The 24,285-nt window shown below is 42.6% G+C and overlaps 1 protein-coding gene across 5 annotated transcripts in view; it reads right to left on the bottom strand.

The window, feature by feature from the left end:
- The window catches only part of LOC119952464 (TOG array regulator of axonemal microtubules protein 1), a 173,248-nt gene that overhangs the window by 49,339 nt on the left and 99,624 nt on the right, over nucleotides 1-24,285 (bottom strand). For all 5 annotated transcript variants that reach the window (XM_038776256.1, XM_038776270.1, XM_038776264.1 and 2 more), the window contains 5 exons: nucleotides 17,860-18,092; nucleotides 16,399-16,496; nucleotides 13,472-13,654; nucleotides 3,468-3,566; nucleotides 2,964-3,145 (listed from right to left, as the gene is read on the bottom strand). In XM_038776256.1, the coding sequence (XP_038632184.1) occupies nucleotides 2,964-3,145; nucleotides 3,468-3,566; nucleotides 13,472-13,654; nucleotides 16,399-16,496; nucleotides 17,860-18,092 (795 nt within the window). The remainder of the gene's footprint in view (nucleotides 1-2,963; nucleotides 3,146-3,467; nucleotides 3,567-13,471; nucleotides 13,655-16,398; nucleotides 16,497-17,859; nucleotides 18,093-24,285) is intronic.

Below are 24,285 nucleotides of genomic sequence, written 5' to 3'. Positions count from 1 at the left end.
GTTAGAATGTCAAACCTAAGATAAATGAAAAATCCTGGTTCAGAAACTGGTTATAATCCTGAAGTAAATGCAATTTAAACAAATTTGGAGTTTATTACACTTAAAAGGTTGGGGCCATGTTGACGTAAGAGGTTAACAGCTAGAAAGGCAAAAACATAAACAGCAGGTTGGATTACTTAGACATGACATCCGCAGTTATTCAGTAAAATATATGCTATTCATCTGCTTTCTCAGAATTAAGAAAAGCTTTGGAATTAAAAGGTAGTTAATTTGCATTTATACCTGGGAACAGGCAGTGAGCCACCTCCTTGGAGATGGGTAGAGTTTAGCAGGATTCTTTGTTTTGAGTTTGTCTCTGTGAATTCAGATAGGCATAGCCAGCACGCAAGACTGGTTGATGTTTGAAAAAGCAGCTAAGAGACTATGTTAGTTTTGGGTCTTCTGTAGCTTGTAACTCCTTGAAAGTCAAGAGATAAAGCCAGACCCACACCTGAATGTAGAGTAGATCTGTCAACCATAATGCAGCCTGCAAGGAGAAGCTGATATTCAGTTTAAGACAAAGTTGGTAAGGAGAAAATGTACTAAAAGATTTATTTAGTTGTAAGCTAAATAAAAAAAATCTACAGTTGTCCTCAGTGAACGAGAGATAAATTGTTGCAGTTCTGGAAGACAATCAGCTTGGTTGCATTTTGAAACCATAGCAGTGGGCTATTGGAAACCGAAGAAGTTTTCTGACGTTTTAAACCCCTGTCCTTGAGCTGTGGAATCCAGAGTCGTGAGATCTGTAATGAAATTTAAGGGTCATTCAGCAAAAACTACTGGAACTACAAGAACTCCCATGAAATCTCAGAGAATAGCTGGAATATTGAAGAGAAATTAGATTGAATTCCAGAGAGCTGTGATATACCTATGGATCTGTCCCAGATGAAAAATTAATGACCCGGGGGTGGGATTTTGAATTAAAAAGCAGAACTAAGTTTAAAGCACAAGTCTTTATAAGCTATACTGATACTTTAATAGTGTTTATTTTGTTTAGCTCTTTTTAATATACAATAACATTTATTTGTCATGAATATGTGGGCGGCACGGGAGCGCAGTGGTTAGTACTGCTGCCTCATGCCGCCAAGGACCCAGGTTCGATCTCTGCCCCAGGTTACTGTTCGTGTGGAGTTTGCTCATGCTCCGCGTGCCGGCGTGGGTCTCACCACCACAACCCAAAGATGTGCAGGGTAGATGGATTGACCAGTTTAAATTGCCCCTTCATTGGAAAAACTTTAAAAGGGAATGTGGAAAGTTAACAAGATTAACAGTGAGCTAAAGATAAAATTAAAATACCAGAAAAGTAACAAAACTAGCAGGCCCCTAGAGGAGTAATGAGATTTGATTTGCCCAGTAACAAGATTAGCAGGTGTCTAAGAGATATTAAGGTGTGAATGGCCATACCAGAAACATTATTTGCCAGAGGTCAGTGTGACTATGCAAATGATAACTTCTAAAGGCAAGGAATTTGAGAGAGGTAGAGGGCAGAATCCACAGAGGGGAACATCAAAGAGACTGCTAGCATCCTCATTGGGAAGGAGGCTAGTTCGCCATCTAACAGCTCAACAGGCAATTCTATCTTCACTCCGAGCCACAGAGGCCTGCTCCAGCTATCATTTAGACCCACAGAAGATTGCATATATTCCCCATTAAAAGATGCAGTTCTGTGCCTTCACTGAACCAGGAACAGAATTTTTCCAAGACTTGGTCACCTAAGCGGTCAAGTGCTAACTATCAACTGGAATAGATCTTTAGAGTTACTAAAATTGGATGTTGTTTGGGAAAAGGGGTGTTTCAAGTGAGTTCAGGGAACATGGGTATATTTTGGGAAAAGGGTGACTTCAGATAAAACATATGTTTAGTTATTCACACACTTAAGTGTCATAATGTATATTTGTTTTTTTCTTTTTTAAAAAACTTTAATTAGTATTCTTTATTAATTGTTTACACAATGACTGGACTGGTTCCTCACTGGGTTGTACAGTGCTCCTCGTAGTATTCTAAACAAATATACACCACTAAGAACCAGTGTTTCAAGTTATCCTTCTGGGATTTGATCAGCGGGTTCTTACCATATTTTTATTTAAAACGTGAAATCTTGTAGTGTAGTTCTGTCAGTTAATTACTGGGTGTTCTGATTTCTTATTCAAATGAAATTCCAGAAATTATTGCTTATGCTAACTGCCCTTGAATAGATGGTGATGAACCACTTTATTCAGTACAGCTGACTGACTGAATATGAATCTATTAAACACTGATGGAATTAAAGTTTGTCTCTATAGACTATATTGCTATTGCAAATAAATGCATTTTAGTCTCATTAAGTCCTTGTGAGCATTATGCTACAACATAAAAGGGTCAATTTAATTAAAACTGTTATGATACATTAATGCCGGAGCAGTTGAGGTATTTAGCTCTGCATCAAATCTAAACTGAGAATGCTTGATGAGTATGTCTAAAAATTTGTCCGCATTGTATTTAAAGCAGCAGTGTGTGGTATGGTGCATAACAGATTATCAGTGTTTACTCCTTGATGTCATAACCATACTATAATGTTGCTGAAAAACGACATGCCGCTGAAACTTTTCGTCTTGCACTCATCAGGATAGAGAGAGATGATGCCGATTGGCTGGCAAATCTATTCTGATTGGCTGAGGTATTTGGAGTCAGACCTTGACCAATCTGAATTGATTTGCCAACCAATCAGCATCCTTCTTTCATGCAGTATAAACTGTTACTCCCGTTGAAATTTGGTATTCTTGAGTGTGTGCTGATGAGTGCAAAAGCTTTGACAGCATCTCTTTTTTTCAGCAATACTCAAGTTCTGTACTACCAAACAACTCTCAATATCTTTGCTTGTATTGAAAGCCCCTTAGTTTTAAACCTGATCATCTCCCATTTGTTAAGTACTATTGTGGCATTACCTCTCTCTCATTCTCCGAAGCATCAAAGACAGTTTGACTATTCTGAGGTACAGCCCTTCCATAGATTCCTGAAGGAGGATCCATTGTTTGCTTTAGGTCACATATTTCGTCCCCATTGTCAAGAGACGTGATAATGGCTTGGCTGTGTGTTAATGGAACTGACTGAGGACTTCCAAAGACCCCTTATGGGAAGAAAGCAAACAAATTGTCAAAGAGCTACCTTATTTTCAAAAATGCAATACATGTCAGTAGACCAGTGCATGTCACTAGATCAACTAAACTTCAATTTTATGGAGTTAGAAATAACAGAACAAATATAATCCAATGCCAAAGAATGAACAACAGAAGCACTTTCATAGATTTATAGCATTCAATTATTAGTAATATGGACCATCTTGTACAGTTCTGACAATTCTATTCAACACAGCACTTTCATTGAATAGAATTCAGAGATTTTTCATCGTGACATATGGGTAACATGAAGAAATTCCTCAATAAACCTACCTTTTCCGACAATAACAACAGAGTCTTCAGGGAATCCGTTTCCAGAACTTAGATCGTGGTTGTTCATCTGCTGTGTATTGAAGGTAGATCCTGTCAATCCTTTTAAAACAAAGATCAGGTGGTTAAAAAATATGAAAGTAACAATTCTCATATTGTGACTTTTGCATCCTCAAGAGTGTTCAAAAGGGCTTCACAGCCATTAATAGTTAGATATAGAGAAATACAGCACAGTTGTAATGAAGGGAAACACAGCAGCCATTAGTTGCACCATCTCTGAAAACTAATTTCATCCGTGAGCATTAAGAAAAGCAGGATTTGTGACTCAACAACATTATGCAGATCCCACAGCTCCCAAAATGAGATTAAGAGGTAGTGGCTGTGATTGGAGGTGTGCCACGGTGGGGGAAGGGGAAAGAGGGACAAAAGATGACTCTCTTTTTAATATGGTAGTTTTTATTGGTAGCTTACCCAACCAATCCTTGACAGAGTGTGATGGGCAGAGACTTGGTGGGCCAGATTTTGCAATGGCTGATGGCAAACTGAGCATTCACTGTCTTTATCCCCTGAATCTGACTGCAATTTCAGACAGACATGCACAGATTAACAAGGAATTTTGGAAGCTACAATCTGTCACTCAGGGCTCTCCTGTGAAAGGCCTCGTCTTTTACCTTTTCTTCTCCCGGGTACTTCAGGATGATGGACAGGCTGAACACCACATGGTTGGGTCAGGTCACATGGTCGGAATCTGGAGGGAGCGACCATGTGGTCGGACTCCGGTGTGGGCCTAGCAGGACCTACACCGGGAAAAGGATAAAGCAGTTCCCCAGGGGCAGGTTTTTAAAGAGTTTTTGACTTGTCCTCGGGACCTGCTGCAGATGCATCTGTCCATGACACTATCGGTAAAAATGACCACTGCACAGTCCTTGTGGAGACAAAATCCTGTCTTAACATTGAGGATACCTCCATCGTGTTGTGTGGCACTAACACTATGCTAAATGGGATAGACTTCGAGCAGATGTGGCAGCTCAAGACTGGGCATTCAGTGAGCCATCAGCAGCAGTAGGATTGTTTTCAACCACAATCTAAAACTTAATGGCCCGGCATATTCCCCACTTTACAATTACCACCAAGCCAAGGAATAAACCCTGGTTCAATGAAGAGTGCAGGAGAGCATGCCAGGAACATCATCAGGCATACAGAAAATGAGGTGTCGACCTGGGTGAAGCTACGACACAGCACTACTTGTGTGCCAAACAGCGTAAGCAGCAAGTAATACAGAGAGCTCAGCAATTCCACAACAAATGCGTCAGATCTAGGTTCTGTAGTCCTGCCAGATCCAGCCAGAAATGGCAGTGGACAATTAAACAATTCACTGGAGGAGGAGGTTCTACAAATATTCCCATCCTCAATGATGGAGGAGTCCAGCATATATGTGCAAAAGACAAGGCTGAGGCATTCGCAACAATCTTCAGCCAGAAGTGCCGAGTGGATGATCCATCTCGGTCTCCTCCAGAGCTCCCCAGCATCACAGATGTCAGTTTTCAGCCAATACGATTCACTCCATGTGAGATCATGAAACGGCTGAAGGTGCTGGATACTGCAAAGGCTATGGGCGCTGACAATATCCCAGCACTAGTACTGAAGACTTGTGCTCCAGAACTTGCCGCACCCCTAGCCAAGCTGTTCCAGTACAGCTACAACACTGCATCTATCCAGCAATGTGGAAAATTGCCCAGGTGTGTCCTGTACACAAGAAACAGGACAAATCCAACCCAGCCAATTACTGCCCTATCAGTCTACTCTCCATCATCAGCAAAGTGATAGAAGGAGTCATCAACAGTGCTATCAAGCAGCACTTACTCAGCAATACTCAGTGCACAGATGCTCAGTTTGGGTTCCGCCAGGGTCACTCAGCTCCTGAACTCATTACAGCCTTGGGTCAAACATTGTCAAAAGTGCTGAATGCCAGAGGTGAGAGTGACTGCTCGACATCAGGGCAGCATTTGACAGAGTATGGCATCAAGGAGCCCTAGCTGAACTGGGAGTTAATCAGGGGGAAAACTCTCCGCTGGTTGGAGTCATACCTGGCACAAAGGAACATGGTTGTGGTGGTTGAGGTCAATCATATTAACTGCAGGACATCACTGCAGGAGTTCCTCAGGGTAGTGTCCGAGGCCTAACCATGTTCAGCTGCTACATCAATGACCTTTGTCCTGGGTGGTGTCGAGCTTCTTGAGTGTTTTTGGAGCTGCGCTCAGCCAGGCAAGTGGAGAGTATTCCATTACACACCTGACTCATAAGATCAGAAGTGGGGATGTTTGCAGATGACTGCACAATGTTCAGCACCATTTGTGACTCCTCAGATAATGAAGCAGTCTATATCCAAATGCAGCAAGACCTGGACAATATCCAGGCGGCATATATGGGGCGACACAGTAGTACAGTGGTTAGCACTGTTACTTCACAGCGCCAGGGTCCCTGGTTCGATTCTCGGCTTGGGTCACTGTGCGGAGTTTGCATGTTCTCCCTGTGTCTGCGTGGGTTTCCTCCAGGCGCTCTGGTTTCCTCCCACAAAATGTGCTGTTAGATAATTTGGACATTCTGAATTCTCCCTCTGTGTACCCGAACAGGCGCCGGAATGTGGCGACTAGGGGCTTTTCATAGTAATTTCATTGCAGTGTTAATGTAAGCCTACTTGTGACAATAAAGAGCATTAAAAAATAAATTTGAAACATTAAATTAGCTTGGGCTGACAAGTAGCAAGTTACATTTGCTCCACACAAGTGCCACACAATGACCATCTCCTACAAGAGAGGATCTAACCACCGCCCCATGACATTCAATGGCATTACCATCGCTGAATTCCCCCATAATCAACATCCTGTGGGTTACCATTGATCAGAATCTGAACTAGACTAGCCACAATACACCGGGGCAGGTCAAAGGCTAGGAATCCTACGGCGAGTAACTCACCTCCTGACCCCCCAAAGCCTGTCCACCATCTACAAGTCAAAAGTCAGGAGTGTAATGGAATACTCTCCACTTGCCTGGCTGAGCGCAGCTCCAACAACACTCAAGAAGCTCGACACCATCCAGGACAAAGCAGCCCGTTTGATTGCTCCCCTTTCCACAAACATTCAAACCCTCCACCACTGATGAACATTGGCAGCCATGTGTACCATCGACAAAATGCATGGCAGTAACTCAGTAAAGTTCTTTAGCCAACACCTTCCAAACCCACAACCATCTAGAAGGACAAGAGTAGCAGATACCTGGGAACCCCACCACCTGGAGGTTCACCAACAAGTCACTCACCACCCTGACTTTGAAATATATCACCACTCCTTCACTGTCACTGGGGCAACATCCTGTAACTCCCTCCCTAACAGCCCAGTGGGTGTACCTACACCTCAAAGACTGCAGTGGTTCAAGAAGGCAATTCACCAACACCTTTTGAAGGGCAACTTGGGATGGGCAATAAATACTGGCCTAACCAGCGATGCCCACATCCAGTAAAATGAATTTTTAAATAGGGGGAGGTTAGAAGCCCGTCTCCCAGATGAAGGGCAGCAACACCATTTTCCAACTCACTTTACAATTATGCAGTTCGAAAAACAAGCTGGAAAAAAATCAGTAGGGGAGGGGTCTCTAGGCTTGTGAAAAGGGTTCAGTACAGCAAATCCTGGCCAATTGAAAGGGAAACCTATTATTGTCCTATTCAAACTATGGAGAGCATGGCTGAGTGCTGGACTTGAGGGTCTAATGTACAATGAATGAGGTTTGCTCCTTGACTGACGCTGTGCATTCAGGCAGCAATCCATTACATTTAGTTACTGTGGTGCATATGGTGTTTATTGACATCTGATCCTTACCGAGGCATGTCAGAGTAGATGTTGGGTTCAAAATTCAATGTGCACATCTGCTGCACAATAGCAGCAGGGGGTCTATAAGTCTACATGCCCCCAGTGCACTGGTCATGGCATTCAAGACACCATTCTTGCAGTCAGGACATAAATTCAGGAACTAGATATCCATAGTTGTTTTGTTCCTTTTAAATTTAGCATACCCAATTCATTCATTTTTCTCCAATTAAGGGGCAATTTAGCATAGCCAATCCACCTACCCTGCACATCTTTTGGGTTGTGGGGGCGGAACCCACACAAATATGGAGAGAATGTACAAACTCCACACAGACAGTGACCCAGAGCCGGGATCGAACCTGGGACCTCGGCACCGGGAGGTCGCAGTGCTAACCACTGTGCCACCGTGTTGCCTGATATCCATAGTTATTGCCAAGGCCACAGGAGGACAAACAATGCAAGGCCGACAGTCGCTCCTATGATTTAAGTCTTTTGGCCCAATTTAAGACTATTGTTGTGAATGTGCAGTCACTTTGGGCAGCATGGTGGTGCAGTGGTTAGCACTGCTGCCTCACGGCGCCGAGGTCCCACCTGAGGGGAAAGATCAACAATTTGTCATTCTCCAGGATTTGCAGACTGAGGGAAAGTTAAGGGCCTTTTTTATGGACAGAGAGCATTCCACAGAACTCCCACTGATTGCTCAATTGTGTCCATTCACTGGGTCAAGTGGGAGTGTAGAATGCAGGCAACGCTGCCTTCTTGGTAGCTTTGAATAGAATGAGAAAAAAAGGCCAGTTGCCAACTGGCATAGTTAAGGGAAGACCGTCACACAGGAACAAGAGCCAACGAGGCCACAGGAAGACAAGCATGCCAATAGGTAGGGGCCACATCCTCAAAACCATTTGGCGTAATCAGGTGTCCACAGAAGATGTAGCGCATACATGGAGATGAACAAATATTTGTCACATTCTCTGTGAGGAATTCACACCACATGGACTTGAAGAGGATGCAATGCCGATAACCGCTGCACTGAACTTTTTTGCCTGTGGATCCTTCCAGGACTCCAGCCAGGACCTTTGTGGTATCTCACAATCTGCTACACAAATGCATAAGGGAGGTGACAGATACCTTTTTCAATAAAGCTCACCCGTGCAGTTCCACTTAAACGAGACAAGCCAGGCTGCCAGAGCTACAATTCGCTGCAGTCTCAGGCTTTCCACAAGTGCAGAGCGCCATTGACTACACACACGTGTCCTTGAGATCATCCTGGCAGCTGAGGTTCATTAATAGAAAAGGATTTCACTCTGAACTTTGAGCTAATTTACAATCACAGGAACCAGGTCATGCATGTTTGTGCTAGGTACCCAGGGAGCGCACACAACTTCTATATTTTGAGTCACTCAAAACATAAGAGCCAGAGATGTCCAAGGGAACTTGGTGCTTAAAAGTGTTGCCTCCTTGTGACATTGCGAATGATGGCTGTTTGTCATCTACGGAGTGCATCTCAGAGATACATTGCTGCACATACAGTCCTTAATAGAGTAGATTATTGGTCATGCATTTCATGTGTTTGGACTGCTCAGGTAGGGCTTTCCAACATCCACCATAGAAAGTGTCTGCTTCATTGTAATTTTCGGTGCCCTTCACAACCTAGTGTTGCAAAAAAGGGATGTTCTGCCAAAGGGAGACATGGAGAAACTCTCATGCACGATTCATAGGGGCTGCATCTTGACACTGAGTTGCAAGGTGCCATCAGACATCAGGACTTAGTAATCTGATGACAGCAAGCACCCAAAGTTAAGTTATCACAGAGAGTGGGTGAACAGGACCATTGAGATTGTTGACCATCACTCATTACCCCACATTTGTCAGAAAACTGCCAAGTTTAAGTTCTGCATTGTCTTGGCATTTGGGAGAGATGCAGCCCAGTCAGTTTTGACACAGCAGTCAATGATAACTTATTCCCTTTATCGATACTGCTGAGCATTCTATAGATGTGCCGGAGCATCACTTTCGTACCATTACAGTCTTCGATATTGTCTATCTCACAAATGTTAATAATTTTTAGGCGCTCTAAGTCAATGAGTGCACATTCATGCCATTAATTAAATATAGATTTGTGCTGTTATTTCACAGAGAGATTCCATGAAGCATCACTAGGCAGCCGAACAGGAAAAAACTGCTATGCTCACAAATAATTGGATGGGTTCATCAGGATGACCGCACATCTCTGATAGCACAGAATTATTGCCATCTCGGCATGTGCGATGTCACCAAGTGGAACCAACATCGATTGCTCTGCGTCATGCATGGAAGATTGTGGACTAAGAAAGGAAATAATATTCAGCCTTAAACACGGAGGCAAAATTACACTGCAGGGAGGCATGAAAAACTATGGTGCTTGACGATGAAATAATATTCAGCCTTAAACACAGAGGCAAAATTACATTGTAGGGAGGCATGTGCTCGACAATAAATACAACTTTAACCAAAACCTCAGTCACAAAATAAATGCCGTTGCAAAGTACATTTGGGTGGAAAAACTGCACCCTTGGTCACAACAAATACGTATAATATTCATAAACTACAGACTTACATGCAACAGCATCAGGATAATCAACAACATTGATGTGCAATTCTCATGGAGGTCACAATAAAATAAAATATTTGCTCAGGTGCAAGGGTTACTTTTGTCTTAACTATCAGTTTCATACAGATGTCTCTGATATGCAAAAAAAGGTGAGTCACTGTGATGAGATTGAGTTAGATTGAATTAAATAAATCATCTTTATTAGTGTCACAAGTAGGCTTACATTAACACTGCAAACAAGTTACTATAAAAATCCAAAATGAAGGACAAGGTGGGAGATAATGTCGGGCAGGAGGGGGTTTGTCATTTGTACCTTTGAATGAACATGGGACCTGGCATCACATTAATTTGCCATTTATAACTTGAGGCTTAGCGAGGGACATATGCAAAATATATTTATATTGGCGGAGGTTATGCACAGTGAACGAACACCCATGTCACCATTGTGCATTCAAAACTTTTAATTTTTCCAGCTCAACCACTATGTCTAGGTACAGCCCTGACATCTGCAGCAAGGTAAAGGCAGCCTGCTGACTGCTATGCTCTCTTTTCTGAGATAACTTTGGTGGATTCGTCTGGAGCCAAGGTCTTGAGGGACCCAGTCTGCTAAGGGTCTGCTGCTCTGGGGCAGGTCCGTCCTCCTTGCCCTGGCCAACTGAAGTTGATCAGGTCACAGACAGATGGGATCTGGAACAGCAGGATGCCCTTGGAATGTTTGGCTGAATGCTCCCTGGGTGTCTGGCTGGTGATCCTCCCCCGCTATGGGTGCCAAGGGCCCCCCCTACCTGATTCCTTAAGGAAAAGTAGTATCTGGAGAGAGATTGAAGTGTCCTGCCCCCCTCTCACCTGGCCACTGCTGGAATGCGCTGCCCATAACTAGAGCAATGTTGTGCAGGCCCGAGTGCAAATCTGCCAATAACTGCTGGCCTTGGGTCTTCGAGGCAGCCACCATTCTTCCCCTAGAGTCTGCAATGCGCTTGAATGCCAGAGCCATGACATCAGACAATGTGGCTTAACTCATCCACCTATCGTTCCAGTCTAGTCTGCCTGATGTTCCCCTGCCTGTCCTTTTATTTGCAACCTTTCTCTCGGAGCTGGTTGCCAAGGCTTGTCATCAGATTCAAGACATAGCAGGTGTCTGGTCTCCAGCACCCCTCAGAGTGTCAGATATCTCGGCTGTCACTGTCTCCGCCTGCTGAGGAATCACTAGATTGTTACCCAGAGCTTCTTCTAGAATAAGGACAGATCAAGGTGCATATAGCTGCAATAGTGGAGGGTGCAGATGAATGCCGTGAATGTTTCTCCACCTCCTCATCTGAGGTGTTCACTGTAAGTCTTCCTCCACCTTTTCTGGGTGTGACTGGAATAGAGAGAAGAGATAATTAGTGATTGACTAGGCAGGCCCGCTGCCTTGGGAAAGCGGGCAGCATAATCAAAGACCCCTCCAGGGTTATTCTCTATTCCAACCTCTTCCATCAGGCAAACAATACAAAGGTCTGAGAACACGCACTAACAGATTCAAAAACAGCTTCTTCCCCGCTGTTACCAGGCTCCTGAATGACCTTCTTATGGACTGAACTGATCTCTCCACGCATCTTCTTTACTGAGTAGTACTACACTCCGTATGCTTCACCCGATATCTATGTATTTACATTGTGTATCAATCGTATGTCCTCTGTTTTTCATGTCTGGAATGATCTGTCTGGACTGTATGCAGAACAATATTTTTCACTGTATCTCACTACACATGACAATAAATGTAAAATCTAAATGCAGTCTTTGCCTGTCTCCCATCAGTTGTGGGTGACCTTGTCCTGCATAAAGACAGGTGGATTGACTGTGACGACTGTGGATGAATAGGTATTTCAGATGTATGCATGGCTGTTGTGTCCTTCCCTGTAAGGGATTAATACACAGTTTGCGCAGGATCTTACAAAGATGGGAGATTTTAAAAGTGGCTCGCACACATGCAGTGCTGAAGTCCAATCTGCTATCAGTATGTGACATCCGTGTGGGCTCTAAAATGTAGACTACCTGATGCCCTCATGAAAGTTTGGAGTGAGAAGTTTCACTTACCCTGGCAGAGCGCATTGGATCATTCATTCCTTTTCTGCACTGCAGGACAGTCCTTTTTTGAGTGGCATAGGTGCCGACTTCCCTGGTGACAAACTTCGCCGGCTGGTGTGGTCAAGTGGAAGGACCTCTTTCTCCCATCCTTCAGAAAGAGAACCTTCCACTTTTCCTGGAGAGCCTGAAGGATAATCCCTAGGGAGGCCTGGCTGAACTGTTGAGTTGAGACTTTGTTGTGCTTGGTTGCTGTGGTAATGCGATGTTCAGCCCTGGCCTGCAAGGAGAGAATGTCTGTGTAGAGGCTGTTTAAATATGGCGGCAGAATCTTCACTCCCCTCGCGGTAACAGTGAGGTGGACTGCCTGGCCTGCCAAAAGATTCATCGAGCTTCTTTTTGATGCATAATTAACGAGGTGAAAAACGGAAAAGTGGGTGCACACATCGACCCTGACACCCAGTAGGAATCACCCCCCCCATCCCTGTCCAATCTGCTCATGGAAGTGGAAGGTAACACCGAACTCAACAGAATATCCTGTGCGTACCCAACAATGCAATAAACAAGAAAGGGCAAAATTTCAAAAATACAGATTTTCAAGAGCGATGGTAACCTTATTAAATCCTTTGAGATCTAATGAAATTAAATTGCTGAGAATATGCAGATATTGATACAATACCTCATTTATAGCAACAATATTGAAATGGAGTGAATATTTTCAATGAGATGTTTAATCATGAAACAAGTTGTATTCTAAAATTATGCCCATCTTTTAGTACAGGCAGTTTTAATTTCATGAAATCAACTGCAATTCTTTCCAAAGAAATATTTTGCATAACTTCTTTTCATTGTAGTACTTTTTGCTAATATATAATTCTAAAGCATTTTCAAAAGGAAATGTTTATTTTTTTTAAAAATTGAATTGATCCATAAATTACATATTATTCATCATTCCATTTAGCTTAATCTACTTTACAATTTCATCTGTGTAATCTGCAGTATCCTGATATCCAACTATTTAGAACACAATAAAATATTTATAGAATTGTGCAATTTTGATGATGGGATCACAATTCAGCTTCATGTCTTAGTAATAGGCATCTCATTACATTTTGAAAAGCAATTTTAAATTTTCAAAATGGGCAACGATTACTTGGGTTCTACAAAACTAATTTAGGATTTCATGAAATGGTTAGTTTCACATAACACTACACGCTCATAGGTTAAGGAGGTCTTTAAACAGTTCCCAGAAATTGTTGCCAGAATCCAAAGTGCACACACTGAACAATAATATTGTGGATCAGGATGCATTGTTAAAGCAAAGACTTAGTTATAATCTCATAGATAAAAAGTGCTAATTAACCATTCCAATTACTCACAGCCATTTAGCACTATAAGTAGTTAGGTAGTTATGTAACAATAGTATACATGACAAATTAAACATCTATTAATTTATATGAAAAGTATCTTGTATGAATAACTATACTAACCTCTTGTAGATTTATTACTAGTTATGTTTTTTTGATGTTCCTTGGATTGAAATTTAGAGAGAGAGCTAGAGTGGGATACTTCAATTGGTTTCTCCTCTTCTGAATCTGCAATTCCATTTCCATAAGTCATGCGTTGACCAACAATGCTCACATCAGAGGTCGTTCTATCACGGAAAGTTACTCCTGTTATTTAAAAAAAGGGCTATTAACACAGGCATCATTTTTAAGTTGTTTTCACTTCTAGGGTATTTTCCCCTTTCTTATAAATACCATGCAACATTCCACAGTAATGATAATAAAGCTCCTCAGAATTATGAAATTGTTGCCTAATGTGAGCCATCCTTTACTTACTACACACATTGCAGATCAGAAGCTAATCAAAGGGACATATTACAGGCAAGAACCAATAGGAAGCACTCTGATAACCAGATGTTATCAAGTACTAAGAACAATGCTAGAAGTATCACCAAAACTGTGCTCCGCTTACTTGCTTAACATTTATCAATACAAGATTTATATTCCTTAACCCAAATAGGTTTATATTTCGTGCTCCATGTACATTAAATGCAATACAAATTAAATATATTTCTATAAAGAAACCAGAATCTACCACCTCCTCACTGCGACTACTCGAAGTTGGTTTTTAATACTGGTAAAACTTCATAAACAAATTTAGACTAGGTTCGAATATTGTTTCTTCACCACTGTCAATTGTAAAGAAATAAGAAAAGTTGAGTTTGGTTGTGGTTTTGTGGGTACTTCACTCAAGAATTAAATCACATGCAGTTGTGAAAGTTGTTTCTCTTCTGCGTACCCAGTAAATCTTTTGTTAAATCAACCAACCTAGCAACCTACCTCATCCTAAAAACCCCTCTCCAGCGCTTAATGCTATTTACCAACTAATTCCCCTCCAATCTATCTGAACTGCAGTCTGTCTCCATAGAAACATGACATTATCTTGTTATTTTGCATACAAATGCATTTTGGCAACAGATATGTCTACAATAGATTTGGTGGAAATGAACAGAAGAGTAGAATGAGTTTCCTTTCCCGTCATCAGTTTGAATCTACTGCTAAGTCAAGTGGAACCTTTCGGTGGCATCCAGCAACAATAATGTCATCAAGCAGGATAAGCAGTCAAGTTGAAGTATTCTCACAGACACCAAACCAGGAAATAAAAGGTACTGAATTTTTCACTTTTGATTAAAGTTTTAGAGAGAGCAAAAATGGTGGTTGGAACACACTTGTGGGATTCAGGTAGAAGGCAAAATATCATTAACAAACTTTGAAAACAAATCATAATAACGAATTTTTATCATGGTGGAGAAATTTGACATTCCACAAATATAGAATTAATTTATCAGGGTCAGTAAAACCGTCCAGTAGTAATAATAAACATAGTACTCCATTAAAAACATTGCTACATTCCATTTAACAAGGTGTAAAATTTCCTGAGGGTTTTTCGCAGAAAGGCTAATAGTGCAAAAAAGGTCTTATCAGTTCAGTCATTTCTACTTGATTGCGGTTTGCGGTTACTTCAACAGTAAACAATAAAGAGAAGCTTAGAATCAATGTTAGCATCTTATGGGGTTTGCCAGCATGTGCAATTGCGAGGCCAGGGACTCGAGTTAAAATTTCTCTATGGCAGTTGGGGAATTTAAATTCAGCTAATCAAATAAATCTGGAATCAAAAATCTAGCATCAGTAATGGTGGCCATGAAATTATCGATTGTCATAAAAATCAATCTGGTTCACTAATGTCCTTAAGGGAAGGAAATTCACCATCCATACTCAATCTGGCCTACACATGACTGACCTGCATTGGACACATAAGAGCAATGTGGTAGATTCTTAACTATCTTCTGAAATGGCCTAACGGGCCACTCAATGGTAGAAAAAAAGTTGTTGCAAGGTCAATTAGACATGAACAATAAATTCCGATCTTGCCAACGACACTCATGAATGAATTTTCAAAAATCTTTTGAATTTCTTGTTTAACTGTTTATGTGTAGACTGCAGATGTTGATGTTAATTTCAGAGGAGTAACGGTGATGAACATTTGCTGTCATTACTAACAAAGAATACAGGCCGTTGTCATGTATAGTGAGGAAAACAAGGCAGGAGGGAACATTGGGGACAGGGACTGCAGTTTCAATAACCTAGTGGATGAAAGTGCTGCCTGATAAAGACCCAAAATATGTTAAGGTGTGATTTCTATTCTGTACTGGATTAGCTGATATCTGTATGGACATGTTAAAAAAGGCTTCAAGGCCAAGGCTCCTGTTCCTCGTCACAATTCAGTGTTTCCTGCTGGAAAAGGGCAGATAGCAAAGGTAAATAAACGAAGAAAGAAGCATGAGAACACATGAATATTGGCTGAGAACAGGGCAATCAAGATGTTATCCTCCCCACAACCAACAGCCTACCAATACTCTTGTGCAGCGTCCATTACAAATGGTCACACAGGTGACTGAGGAAATACTCTCAATTCATGTGGAGAGGAAGGAAATAAAATTAGCAAAATGAGGCAGCAAATCAAAGGTACACATGTACACACCAAAACATTACTGAAACAGAAACTCAACTATAACCTAATCTGCCAGCAGATGCAGGGAACATTTGGATTGGGTGCCAGAATTACCCATTTAAGTTCAATACAGCACAAAATTGGACAGGGTGGTAAAATAGGTGACATCTTGCCAGACAGATTAAGTTAAACATTGAGCTCAAGTTTCAAAGATTGTGTGCTAGTGACTAAATGAGCAATATCTTCAGATATATATTGCAATATGACGCAGTTTTCTGAGTTTCCTACAAGTTTGCTTTAATTAAATGAAATGGTGCAATAAATACATTATGGAGCCTATATTACACCTTTGAATTGCCTAGCAATTTCTTTGAAAATAATGAATTTTAAAAGGTGGTACCCGAGATGGGGCTGTACTCTACTGGAGACGGCTTGGCTTTTCCCGATGGTATCTGACCATGGCGTGGTTTGGATCCTAATTGGGAACAACCATCAGACCTATTGAAACCACAATCAAGCACAAGTTTGAAAGATCAATGCAGAAGTTTTAAAATATATATCAAAGAGGTATTCATTTAAACTTAATAACTAATAAAATGATTAGACCATAAGACATAGAAGCAGAATTAGGGCATTCGGCCCATCGAGTCTGCTCCGCCATTCGATTGATACTCATTTAAAGGGGCAATGTAGTGTGGCCAATCCACCTAATCTGCACATCTTGGGTTGTGGGGATGAAACCCACGTAGACACGGGGAGAATATGCAAACTCCTGACAGACAATGACCCGGGGCTGGGATCGAAGGTGGGCCCTCAGTGCCACAGGCAGCAGTGCTAACCACTCCTCCACCATGATGCCCCAAAATAATTTAAACATAGCGTTAAATAATTATCACATTGCTACTGCAACGTTTTCACAATGAACTGGTCAGAACGTTTTACAAAGCTGGAGATTGAGGAGATTATAAAATAATTAAACTAGAGGAATAATAGATAAAAATGAAACAAGGATATTAAGCAAAAATAAAAATAAAGCAAAGACCAATGGAAAAAGTGGATGAGCAGAACACGGTAAGGCCCATTACAATAATGTTTGTTGCATCCACATGTTTGGCTAGTTGGAACTGAAACGCAGACCAGGACAGGTTTGATTGCTGTTTGCTATTAAATTAGTTTAATTCAGCAGGGGTGGCAGCAGAGGCTAATACAATTGGCCTCAGTACCCTTGGGAAAGTGGAGGAGAGATATCCAGCCAATACGGTAGCATTGTGGATAGCACAATCGTTTCACAGCTCCAGGGTCCCAGGTTCGATTCCGGCTTGGGTCACTGTCTGTGCAGAGTCTGCACATCCTCCCCGTGTGTGCGTGGGTTTCCTCCGGGTACTCCGGTTTCCTCCCACAGTCCAAAGATGTGCAGGTTAGGTGGATTGGCCATGCTAAATTGCCCTTAGTGTCCAAAATTGCCCTTAGTGTTGGGTGGGGTTACTGGGTTATGGGGATAGGGTGGAGGTGTTGACCTTGGGTAGGATGCTCTTTACAAGAACCGGTGCAGACTCGATGGGCCGAATGGCCTCCTTCTGCACTGTAAATTCTATGTAATCTTTTAGGCTAAAACACAATTTTAATTGGAAACTGGAAAATAAACAATAAAAAAGTGAAATGAAATGGTAAGATAAAATGTGACAAGATACTGATATAATTTTTTTACTGCGTTATGCAATCCTTTAGGTATTATTAATTTCTGTGAAAACTAAGTTAACACTCTGGAAAAAAAAATTGACAGTGTATTTGCATTATTAGTGTCACAATGGAGATATTGGGAACTCATGTAAAACTGAATACTATCAACTTTATTACTTACATTATTTTTTTGCCACAGGGGCTGCAAGGCAATGGAGATGTCAAAGACTCCTGGCTGTAAACATCACTTTCACTGTAAGTGCTTATGTAAGGCGATGAAGTACGTGATGTGGAATCCACACCAAGTTCCAGTTTAAGGGCTGAGTCTGGACTCTCAACATCAGACGCACTGCTGCTCAGTTTAGCTCTTTTCTTTGCAGCACTGTTTCTCAAAGACTTCAGGGCACTCATCATCTGCAAGAAATAAGAAAATTTCAATTTTGGTAACAAAATCCAATGCTGCAATCTCATTCTGGAAAGAAAAGAATCACTTCCTGATTTACTTTTATCCAAGGCATTCAGAATCACAAGTTAAGAATATGTAGTTCAACAAAAGAACATGCAAGACAGCTTTTTATGCATCAACTACAACATCATAAAATGGACTTGAGAATATTTTGTTTGGGAATTTTCATTGCTTAATATCTGGTTATTATTTTACTGGATGATCTTCCTAAACAGGAAGCTGAGATATGTTCCAAATCCACAAACACCACTAAAACTGCTGTGGACTGCCATAATACAAGATGGCAGTCTTCAGACATTTTGTCCTTACCTAACTCAATGTATTCAACTTAGATCACAAATTTACAGTTTCCAGGAAAGTACTAATATCTATCAACTCATTTGGCATTGAATTTAATTCATCTTCTAATTAAATTCCTACAAATCTAGCAATTTTAGAATCTAGTTGCTCAGAAGGGACTTAATTTGAATCCTGTTTATACATTGAAAGGACAATGGGGCCTTTTCCTCATCATCAATGCAAAATATTTAATCCCTCTGTACCACAGTGCCCTGCAGAGGTCACAAAGGCAGGCAATCTGTTCTTGAACTTAAATCACTGGGCTAGTAATCTAGAGGCTCTAGGGACACGGGTTCAAATGCCATCATGCTGGCTTGTTGAATTTAAATTCAGTTGATAATTCTGGAATTGGAAACTAGTCTTAGTAAAGGTGACCATAAAACCATAGGCATATAAACCTATCTGGCTTAATCATGTTCTTTAGGAAAGGAAATATGTTGCCTTTTCTTGGGTTGACCTACATGACTCCAGACTAAACATCAATGTGGTTTACTCTTAGCTGCCCTCTGAAATGGCCTCAGTACAAGGGCCATTAGGATGGACAACAAATGCTGGCCTTGCCTGCAATGCTCACATCCCATCAAAGAATAACATAAGAAATAGGAGAAGTAGGTCATTCAGCCCCTCACGCCCATTCCGCCATCCAATTAGATCATGGCTGATCTTCCAATTCAACACTATTTTCCTGCTCAATCCCTGATCCCTTGATGTTTTTAGTATGTAGAAATTGCTCAATCTCAGTCTTGAACATACTCAGTGACTTAGCCTCCACAGCCCTCTGGCGCAGAGAATTCCAAAGATTCACCACCCTCTTGAGTGCAGAAATTCCTCCTCACCTCAGTCCTAAATAGCCTATCCCTTATTCTATATCTTCTGGTTCTAAATCACTCAGCCAGGTGAAGCATCCTCCATGGATCATAGATAAAAACTGTAAATGGTGCAGTTGAAATCTCTCACCCCCTTTTTTTGTATGCACTCTAATTGCCTTTCACCTTTCACCGACGGGCCAGCTGGCATTGGATATATCAAGGAGCACAGCATTTTGTGGCACAGTGCATCAGGACAGCAGTTAATACAATTTATTGCTTTGCTTTTTTCTTCTTCTGATTCAAAGACAGATTTGCATTTATTTGACACCTTCCATGATCTCAGGACTGAAGCATATACATTGCTGATGTAAAGTAGGAAATATGGCAGTCAATGTTTTCACAATAAGCTCCCACAAACAACAATGTCCTAATAACCAGATAATTTGGTCTTATCTGGTTGAAATATAGGCCACTGAGGAAAATTTTGGTGCTGCTGATCAAAATAATTTGAAATACCTCCAAATAAAAGGGCAGATAAAGTCTCAGGTTAATGTCTTATCTGAAAGACGGCAGTTCCGACAACCCATTACTCTCGTCATAGTGTAATGCCATAAAAAATATAAGCAGATCACACAGCCTTTCAAGCCTATTGCATCATTTAATAAGGTCATGGCTAATGTTTCCCTTCAACTTCACTTTCCCGCCCAATCTCCAGATCTTTGATTCCCTTTAAAGTTCAAAAATCAAATCAATCTTAGCCTTGAATAAGTTCCATGACTTACCCTCCACACCCTCTGGGGTCAAAGATTCATATTTTCTCAGTTCAGTCCTAAATGGCTCTTACCTGAGATTATGTTCCCTAATTCTAGCCTCTCTTGCCAGGGGAAAACAGCCTCTCAGCATCAACCCTGTCAAGCCCTCTTAGAATCTTTTATGCTTTAATGAAATCACCCCATATTCTTCTAAACTGCAAAGACCTTTGGACCATTTTGCTCCATGGCCCCTTATGGGCAATTTTCTCATACAAGGAATCAATGCAATGAACCTTTCTTACACTAGTTCCAAGGACAAATCTATCCTTCTTTAGGTAGAGACACCAAAACTGTACACCATAATCCAGGTGGAGACTCATCAAGGTCTGAACAATAGCAGCAAGGCTTTTTTGCTATAATGGCCAACATTCCTTCCTTACCACTGGCTGTACTTCCACGTTAACTTTGTGTTTTGTGCACAAGGACACCTAAATCCCTCACAACACATTTAAAAATATTTTCTATTCTTCCTACCAAAATAATTAACCTCACATTTTCCCATATTATAGTCCATCTGGCACCTCCTTGTTGAATCACATATATGATCTATTTACTTATTCAAACAGTGTCCTCTCACAGTTTGCATTCCTGTCTATCTTTAGATCGGTAAATCTGGAAATATCATTACACCAGGCCTTCCATCCAATTTATTAATATAGATAATAGATAGCTGCAGCTTCAGCAGCAGTCCTTACAGCATCCTACCAGTCAACCGAAAGTGATCTACTTATTCCTACTCTCGGATTCAAATTAATAAATTACTCATAATCCCACAAGCCCATGGGCGTGATTCTCCGAACCAACCCCCGCCAGGGGGCAGCATAATTCCCGCCCCGCCACCAAGTTCTCCGGCGCAGGTTTTTTGGTGGGGGTGGGAATCGCGCTGTGCCGGTTGGCAGTGCCCCCCCCCCCCCCGCAATTCTCCAGTCCCCGATGGGCAGAGCGGCTGCCCGTTTTAGGCCAGTCCCGCCGGCGTGGATTAGACCAGATCCGTACCGGCGGGACCTGGCTCTGAGGGCAGCCTAAGGGGTCCTCGGGGGGGGGGGGGGGGGGGGGGATCCGGCCCCGGCGGGGAGCGGGGTGGGCCACGTTGGCCTGGCCCGCGATCGGGGCCCACTGAACTGCGTGCTGGCCTGTGCCTTGGGGGCACTCTTTCCCTCTGCGCCGGCCTATGTAAAGCTCTGCCATAGGTTCTGGGAAAACACTGGCGCTCCTGCGCATGTGCCAACTCGCGCCGGCCGTCGGAAGCCCTTCAGCGCCGGGCCAACCACTCCATCGCCGGCCTAGCCCCCGAAGGTGCGGAGGATTCTGCACTTTCACGGCAGCCCGATGCTGGAGTGGTTCACGCCACTCCTTGGTGCCGGTACGATCCGCCCCACCAGATACTGGAGAATCCCGGCCCTTATCTTTCGTTTGATATCTTATTCAAAACTTTTTTAAATCTGAAAATACTACATTCACAAGCCCCCCTTATCTTTGGGCCGAAGGGCCTGTTCTGTGCTGTATTTTTCTATGTTTTCTATGTTCTTTCTACTCCTCTAGTTACATTCTCAGAAAACGCAAATGGATTTGTCAAACATGTTATCCTTTACATCAAACCATGCTAACTCTGCCCAATCATATTATGATTAAGTGCCCTATTACCACTTCCTTAATAATAGATCCCAGCATTTGCTTGACAACTGATGCTGGGCCAACTGACCTGTAGTTTCCTGTTTTCTCTCTCCCTCCTTCTTTGTTACATTTGCTACTTTCAAATCAAATGAGACTATTCTAGAATCTAGAGCAGGGTTTTTTTAAACAGCTGGTCACAACACGTGGGTGGTCATGGGCGGGTGTCAGCAGGTTTGGGCAGCGATCGGTTGCGGTATTCCCGATCGCGGGAGAAGTGTCCAACGGCCGCGACTGGATTTTAAATCGAGAATGCTGGCCCCAACCAGCTTTTCAATATGAACGATGCAGTCTTCCCGCCAGAAGTGGTGGCAGAGAGAAGATCACACATCCGGCATGTACACTTTTGGCGCAAAATCACGATGGAGGGATTCCTCCATTTTCTGGCTGCAAGCAAGCAAGAATTGCTTCTGAAGAACTGAAGATGGATCGTTTTGACATAAGGAAGTGAGGACCAGAGACATAAAACAGGCCACAACTGAATCTGCTGGGGAGAATTGCCCAGGGGAGTCCACGGCAGGACAAAACAATGAAAATCAGAGCTGTATACAGAACTCCAGGGCCTCTGGTGAACAACCTACTAAGAAGAAACAGAAATCGGGAACAAAGCAGTATGAAGATGATTTCTTGAGGTATGGCTTTTGTTAATTTGTTAATTATGTCAATAGAATCAGGATGAAAAGCCCATGTGTGTTATATGCAGGAACATACTGACAAATGAAAGTTTAAGACCCTTAAAACTTCAAAGGTAAGTGAAAATGGTGGCACAAAGGTTCGTCGGCATGGGCCATGAAGGTCGGATGTCTGGTAAGAGTAGGTCCCAGGAAAAAAAAGTTTGAAAAATACTGATCGAGAGAATTTGGAAGATCACAGTCCACCCACTATCTCCGCAGCCATCATTTTTAGAATCATAGCATGTAGGCTATCAGATCAATAGGATTTGTTGACCTTTTGTCCAGTTAATTTCTCCAGTATTTTTTCTTTATTAATATTAATTTACTTTCATTGGACCCATCGTTCCACACTATTTCTGCACTGTTTTTGTATCTTCTAATGTGATGGCAGACACAAAATATCTGTTTAATGTCTGTCACTTTCTCATTCCCCACAATAATTTCTCATATTCCAGGATCTAGAGCACGCATGTTAACTTTTGTTATTTTTTTTCTGTTTTACATAGATGTAGAAGGTCTTGGAATCTGTTTTTATATATTTTGCTCATTTACTCTATTTTCTCCCTCATCAATTGACTGGTCATGCTTGTCTAGTTTTTAAAGTTCTCCTAAACCTCTAGCTCATTTCCTTCTCGACAATTTTGTAAATTACTTTTAGTCGAAGACTATCCTTAAGCATTTTATGTTAACCATTGGTTTATAAATGGGTGTGTATATAAATATCTGTAGTGAGAGTACCTTTAAGAAATGGGTGTTTATTACTGCAGTGATGTCAGAGACTGGGTTGAGCTGGGCTGTCTGTCAGCTTTTTACTTTCGCTTTAGGGTTTTTGGTGCAGGGTGGGTTTGGTTTCATTTTAGTTTTGGAGAAGCTGCAATCACAGCAGGATGTGTGTGAATCTCTGCAAGCTTATGAGTGTCCATTTGCTGATTTAAACGCGGTAACTGTTTTCAGTAGTAAAGTTAAGCCTGATGTCTTTCTGTTAAAAGGTGTCTTTAAGTCTTATGGATGTTAAAACGAAAGTAAGAATTACTTAGTGTTGTATTCTTTGGGGGTTGTATTTGAATTGTTTGCTAAGATGTTCACTGCATGTTTTAAACCTCCGCTCCCGCACCTCCCGCTATTCTCCCACCCCCCCCAAAATGGTGTGTCCGGTTTTCCGACACGCCGCTCGGAGAAACGCAGGCTGTCGTTTTTCACGGCGACCTGCGATTCTCCGACCCGGGTGGGCCGGGCGGCGGCGGCAACCACACCTGGTCGGGTCCGTCGTGAACATGGCGCGCCAGGTAAGTGTGGGGCCTGGGGGGGGGGGGGGGCGGATCGGGGATCGAGCACCACGACCGTGCTCGGGAGGGGACTGGCCCGCGATAGGTGCCCACCGATCGTCGGGCCAGCGTCTCAAGGGGACGCACTCTTTCCCCTCCGCCGCCCCGCAAGCTCAAGCCACCACGTCTTGCGGGGCGGCTGAGGGGAAAGACGGCAACCGCGCATGCGCGGGTGTGAGTTGTCCAACCCGCGCACGCGCAGCTGACGTCATTAGGCTCCGCCGTGGCGTCATTCTTGGCGCGCCGGGCCTTGAAGCCAGGGACAAGGCCCGGCTGCCGAGTTTCCCGGTACGGCCCGCCTATCCCCCCGGGTAGGGGAGAATAGGGGGCCGGGAGAGTCTTCCGACGCTGTCGTGAACCTCTCCAGGTTTCACAACGGCGTCGGGCCTTGCGGAGAATTCCGCCCAGAGAGAGAGTTTGAACTTCAGAAAATGGCCATGAAACATGAGTCAGTTAAAACTGGCAGGCGTAAAGGGGAACGTACAGTTGGATGATAGTGATGAGGATAGTG

Source organism: Scyliorhinus canicula, chromosome 2 (genome assembly GCF_902713615.1).
Source record: "Scyliorhinus canicula chromosome 2, sScyCan1.1, whole genome shotgun sequence".
In the NCBI taxonomy this organism is placed as follows: Eukaryota; Metazoa; Chordata; class Chondrichthyes; order Carcharhiniformes; family Scyliorhinidae; genus Scyliorhinus; species Scyliorhinus canicula.
Note: the sequence above shows the minus strand (reverse complement) of the source record. Positions and strands in the feature narration are given on the sequence as shown.